Here is a 6,644-nt window from a genome sequence, read left to right on the forward strand (position 1 = left end):
ACCCCTCAAAAAAAAAAAAAAAAAAAAAAAAAAAAAAAAAATATATATATATATATTCATGATCATCAATATATTTTATTTGCAGAGTCAGGAAAGGAATTAGAACATTTTAGAAAAGTTCATTAATTATGAGTGTAATGAAGTTTTAGGATCTCAAAATAAAGTTTATTCATTGTACCTTATTCTCTGATGAGAATTAATACAGTGTGTGTGTGTGTGTGTGTGTGTGTGTGTGTTTGAATGAATGAATGAAGTAATAAAAATGGACAACGTAATAAAAAACATGGAATTCAGAATTACTAGATTTGTAGTTAAGGCTCACTTTCATTTTAGTCCTACTGCTAGTTCTAACAAGGAATATGACCTTGGAAAAGTAATTTAAACTACCATTTGCAATGGATATGTCTGAAAACTGGGGGACTAATACCTTACAGGAGTGCTATAAGAATCAAACGGGATGATGAATACAAAAGACCCTTGTAAACTCTGAAGAGCTATATAAATATTAAAGATAGTTATTAAATGAAAGAATGCAAAATAAAGCATTTTATTACAATGCCCATTACATCTAAAACTTTTAAATGTTAGCACCCTCCCACAAAAATATACATATGCATGCATGTATACATATGCACACACATCACACACACTCACACTTGTGTTCACACCTTAGCAGCATAACAAAACTAACTTAGGTTCTTGTACACTTTAAACATGTCTTTTTAAAAGTTAAGCTCTGTGTGACACATACTACCTGCTTATCTTTGGCTTAAGTTTAACTCTCCTGACCACTTCCCTCCTTTCTCTTCTCCCAGAAACATTTGCACCCATCAATAAAATGTATTATTCCACTCATTGTTGGAAGCGCTGCAGCCATTTTCTCCTCTAATCCATTACAGGTTACAACTGATGAATGTAAAAGGATATCAGGCAAAACTAGTTTTCTCTAAAGAAGTTACAAAGTCAACACTGTAAAATCATTTTCAGAAGTTATAAGATCCATAATAGTCTTTTCATAATTTTTCTAAAGGTAAATGTTTAAATGTCTTAACTCTTGATTTTATATGTCAGGTTATCAAGCAATTATTTTAAAGATTGTCAAACTAATGGTCCTGCTTCTAGCTAAAACATATTAATCCAGTGTACAATTTTAAGTGGCTAACTAATGTAAATATATGATAAATAGTCAGCAATCCTGCAATGAAGGAAAATAATTGCAAGTATGCACTCAGGATTGTCACCTGTACTCTGTTATTTTCTCTGTTACTTGATCTTAGGTAAAAGGAGTCTATCAGACAAACAGAAAGAATATGACAAGATGTATCTATCAAAAAATACACCTGAGGAAATCCTTGAACAAGACTTTATACTCAATAGATGTTCACACATCCATTCATTCAAAGGTATATTAAGCACTTACTTTTTGCCAGACTAGTATTCAACAGGGCAGTGGGCATACAGATGAATAAAACACCTGCCCAACTAACACTTCCGGTTTTTTCAGGTTTCTGTGTCTCTGTTAGACTCTTCTCTTTCCCTTATCATCTTCCCTCATCCTTTGCAGACACAAGTTGACCCAATGCCACAAAAAGTTAATTAAATATCACCTCTTTATGAATGTTTTCTGACCTTCTAAATAGATTCTTTTTCTGAACAACACCCCGACCCCAAACAACAATCCTGTGCATGTGCCTTTAGCAAGTTTTGTACTTCTTGTTATTTTGTCTGCCTTCCCACTGGACTGTGAATAACAAGAAACTGAATCTCTGCATTAGTCATTATTGTAACCCCAGAGATAGTTAATTGCTTGGCACATAGCGCTTGAAAAAGGTACATTGATTTAATAAATACGTGATATTATGACTATTTTTCTAGTGAATAAAAGAGCTTAACAAAAAATGTATTAAAATAAAAGTATTTGAAATGTACAAAAGAAAAATAAAGGAGTATGGATAGAGTGAGACATTGGGGAATAATCATGATGATGATAATGACAACAAAAATAATTGAGATAGTGAAAATAACTGCCACATTAATTATCAATATAAGCGTTTTCATAGACAATAGGAAGCAGCAACAAAATGACTCACTCCTCCTAATTCATCCTGCAGGAGGGATCTGTGACCACATAGACTTACCCACTCTTATCCTATTGCACTTTGCCTGTAGATGGTGCTTTCTCTAGTGAGTCTAAATCCATGCAAAGTATGTAAAACAACTAACACTAGTGGGGTATTCACTCATCCACAAAGTGTTGGAGAGCAGGAATGGTATTGAAACACTTAGGGATTACAGGAGGGAATACAGGAAGGGATGGAAGAAGACTGAAAAACTTTCAATAAGACCACACTTGGCCTCTGATATTCCCCCATAATCCATTATTCCTCAACCTCCAAGCTGAGAACCAACCATACCTTCCATATTCTCTAACTAGTGTAAGAACAGCAATGCTTATATAGGCAAAACTGGACCAGGTCAAAGGATCCTTATTTAAGAGGGTGTAAGGATATTGTGGAAGTCAATAGTCTCTGAAGGAAGAAAGTTGGATCTGGTCTCATATTTCTGTTTGGATTTGAGGGAAGAAATTCTTATGCCAGAGTTAATTCTCTAAGAATACGATGAAAAAGTCACGTTAACACTTATATTAGAAATGTAGTGGATAATTTCAAAAAAGTTTAAAAATCTTCTGACACCCGCTCAGGCACCCCCTAGAAAACTATGAACCTCAGGTTGCGACACCTTTTGAGAAGGATATCAGGCTGATCAGTAGGGAGATCCTGCTATCAGCTATGATGTTATCCAACTGGGACAGCCAGATGAAGGGGACACTGTGCAGAGACCCTTCACTTCCAGTTTGTGACCTCCTCACAAAGGGATCTGTAGAAGACAGAGAAGATCACAGGTCACCTAGAAGACATTTAACCATATTTCTGTGGTTAGGAACAGAAAACTAAAGGTGGACAGTAAGAGATAGGAATCAAGTAACAGAGAAAATAACAGAGTACAGGTGACAATCCTGAGTGCATACTTGAAATTATTTTCCTTCATTGCAGGATTGCTTAATCCTGATAGTAAGAGATAGGAGAGTAAGAGATAAGAGATAAAATGACTTGAGGATGGAACAACAATAGATGTCATGAGTGTGTGAAAACAGATGTTTCCATACCTGTGTCTCTTAAAAAGTATCTTCCAGGTCTGTCTCAGAGTAGAGATAAACTCTGGTGGGAAGATTCATAAAACAAATATTCCCACAATGTTTCCCATTGAGTGTATATAATAATGTAGCATAGTTATGCTTATTTTGCAAATAAATATCTGGAAAAATATAAAGTTTGCACAGTTTGCTGAGAAAATGGAAGTTAATGGCATTTACCTTGGACCCTAGAATTAGTACAACCAATATCTAAGACAACAGCTTCAATGTCACTGAAGCTACTACATATAAATTAAAAATCTAAAAAACTACCATAAGTTGAAAAGAGACAAGTCTTTATGAAAAGCGCATCTGGATAAAAATGTAGTTTCAGAGAAAAGCCACCAGTATGTGTTCTTTCTGCTTATCCCCTAGGGAACAGCAGAGATTTCTGCCTTGATTGCTCAGAAGGAAGGAATACACATAGAAATGAACACTATTTGAGAAGCGAATACAGCTGGATAATAAAAGAAGAGACTTTTTTTTCAAAGCTGTTCATTTTTCAATCAGCAAGATTAAGATATAATTACAAAATGACTGTCACATGGAATATTATTTGACTCCTGAGAATGAAAGCTTTATTTTTTATGTAAGCAGAGAGAAATAAAGGTTGGTGTCTCTGCAGCTTATTTCCCTAACACCCCTGCCACCTATGTTCCCACTTCCCCTACTCCACATCCCCTAACCAGACAAGCACAAAGATTTGACTGTCAGAGAGTTCAGGTAAAATGGGAGCCAAAAAGCTTTCAAAACTGAAATATTTAAGCACAGAGACAGGTAGTCTTACTCCAGCTTGGAGTGAGTCTTGTATCTGGTAACCAAATTCACCAGAGCAGAAATCCTGCTTTCTGCCATCCCTAGAACACTAAATAGAAAAGCATTTCTATTCTCTGACAGTATTCTCAACAAATATTATATTTGATGAACTTGTGTATTGTGGCATGTTTGTGAGTAGACACACTACACTGGGCTAACGGTCTCTTGATTTAATAATCCAATCCAGGCCAGGCGCGGTGGCTCAAACCTGTAATCCCAGCACTTTGGGAGGCCAAGACGGGCGGATCACGAGGTCAGGAGATCGAGACCATCCTGGCTAACACGGTGAAACCCCATCTCTACTAAAAAATACAAAAAAAACTAGCCAGGCGAGGTGGCGGGCGCCTGTAGTCCCAGCTACTCGGGAGGCTGAGGCAGGAGAATGGCGGGAACCCGGGAGGTGGAGCTTGCAGTGAGCTGAGATCCGGTGACAGAGCAAGACTCCGTCTCAAAAAAAAAAAAAAAAATTAATCCAATCTGTTAAGAAATATTTCTGCCCACAACTCTGCGTAGAGCATTCTTGACCTCCTTGTTTCTCAGACTGTAAACAACAGGGTTCAGCAGGGGAGTGATGATGGTGTAGGACACTGACAGAAGGAGGTCTTGTTCTGTAGAGTTTTCTGACTTGGGCTTGAGGTAGGCAACGGAGGAACAGCCACAGTGGACAATGACCACAGTGAGGTGGGAGGCACAGGTGGCAAAGGTCTTCTTCCAGCCCTCAGCTGAGGCAATTTTAAGGATGGAAGAGATGATGAGGACATAGGAGGTAAATATGAGGCCTATGGGCACAAAAATCACAAATTAACTTACATCATAATTTATTATCTCATCGATAGTGGTATCAATGCAAGAAAGTTTCATGACTGGCCAAATGTCACAAAAGAAGTGGTCCACCACTGTGCCACAGAAGGGCAAATTGAACATGACTGTCACCTGGAGAACTGCCATAGACCAATGCCAAAAGACCCACACACCAGCTGGGCACATAGGCCCTTGCTCATGATGACAGTGTACCTCAGGGGCCTGCAGATGGCCACATAGTGGTCATAGCCCATTGCAGTAAGCAGGAAGGAATTATTAATGGCCAAGATAACAAAAAAGAACATTTGGCTTGCACAGCCTGCCAAGGAGATAGGCTGGTTATGAAAAATGAGGCTGCAAAGCATTCGTGGCACAATAACCAGTGTGTACACCTTCTCTGAACTAGCCAGCATGCTTAGGAAGAAACACATGGGAGTGTGGAGATGATGGTCAATGCAGACGATAGTCACAATGATGATGTTACCAGCCAGAGTTAAAACGTAGACAGTTAGAAAAACCCCAAAGATGGTTATCTGATGCTTTCCCAAACTAGAGAATCCCAAGAAGATGAATTCTGTCACTTCTGTGAAGTTCTTTCTCTGCATTCTGCTATATCAGTGTCTGAAAGCAATAAATGGAGTCAACAAGGAGTAAATTCTCAACCGCAATTGGACTTTAAAACAAAGAACAAGGATAACTGTACTGAGACTGAATCCAATTTCCTTCTTTTTGATCATAATGTTCATTCAGGGTCCTTGCACATGAAGAGAGATGCCTACTTGTGCCTCTTTGGGGCTGTATACATATGAACATTGTCACTGTAGCGCAAACTACTTTCTGTGCATGGAAACGGCTCCTGCATGCATGCTCACCTCACAAACATTAGAGTGATGTTAGGAAGGGAAAAGGACAGCAAAGAGAAAGCCATGCTTTATATTTTAACCAATAATAATATCCACTCTTTAAACCCTCTTAACAAGGAGGACTCTGGTGAAGTGCATGTCAAGAAAACCATAAAGATGAAAGTTTAGTGGAAAAAAAAGATGTAGCAGTTTGAAATATTTGAAGACAGAAAACTTTGGGACATGGTCACTGGATTTCATAACAGGGTCACTAACAAGCTTTTACACAGCATTTCAGTTGAATTATGAGTATAGAAACTTGATTTTGGAGAGGTAATGTGGTTCAAATATGTTATTGTACTCTCAAAACAGAACAACTACAACACAGATTCTGCCATTATCTCTCCACTAAAATTGATTGCTCAGGTCCCCAAAGAAATCTTTTTTTTTTTTTTTTTTTTTTTTTTTTTTTTTTTTTTTTTGCTGATTCTAGTAGACCTTTTGAGTGAAGTCAGGAAAAGAGAGCTGTGACAGAAAACATTGTGTAGTTGCCACTGTCATTATGAAGGATTGGGACAGCTTGAGGTGTAGAAGAGACTCCGGAGTTGAGAGAGGAATCTGCAGCTATCTGTAGCCCAACTGGCTTAACTGTTTTTAAAACTATGGTGAGCAGACAATTTTGAGAAGCAGAGACACTGGTCCCTTTTTTCAAAAAGCAAGCACATATAAACTGTATGGCGAGCATACATCTGATCCTGTGGTTCTCTTTAGTGACTGTTCTCCCTTTATTTTCAGAAGCATTAAAACCGGCTTTCTTTCCCACTCACCATAATTCCCTGCAATTGGCTTTGGCATGTTCATGCCCATGAGATTGTTTGCTCAAATATCACCAAAGAATTCTTCATTGCTAAGGCCACTGGACTTTGCTTTATCTCCTTTTTCTCATCTTTCTCTGTTTTAACACTTCGAACTCCTACCTCATGGAAACATTC

General features: G+C 37.9%; 1 protein-coding gene across 1 annotated transcript; it reads right to left on the minus strand.

Annotated features, from left to right (window-relative positions):
• Positions 1-4,489: 4,489 nt before the first annotated feature.
• LOC108523509 (olfactory receptor 10J5-like) lies at positions 4,490-5,415 on the minus strand. Its single transcript, XM_017864151.1, is given in 2 exon segments — positions 4,490-4,959; positions 4,962-5,415. Coding segments are annotated over 2 exon segments (924 nt in total).
• Positions 5,416-6,644: the final 1,229 nt, after the last annotated feature.

Source organism: Rhinopithecus bieti, unplaced genomic scaffold, assembly GCF_001698545.2.
Source record: "Rhinopithecus bieti isolate Rb0 unplaced genomic scaffold, ASM169854v2 scaffold_74986, whole genome shotgun sequence".
NCBI lineage: Eukaryota > Metazoa > Chordata > Mammalia > Primates > Cercopithecidae > Rhinopithecus > Rhinopithecus bieti.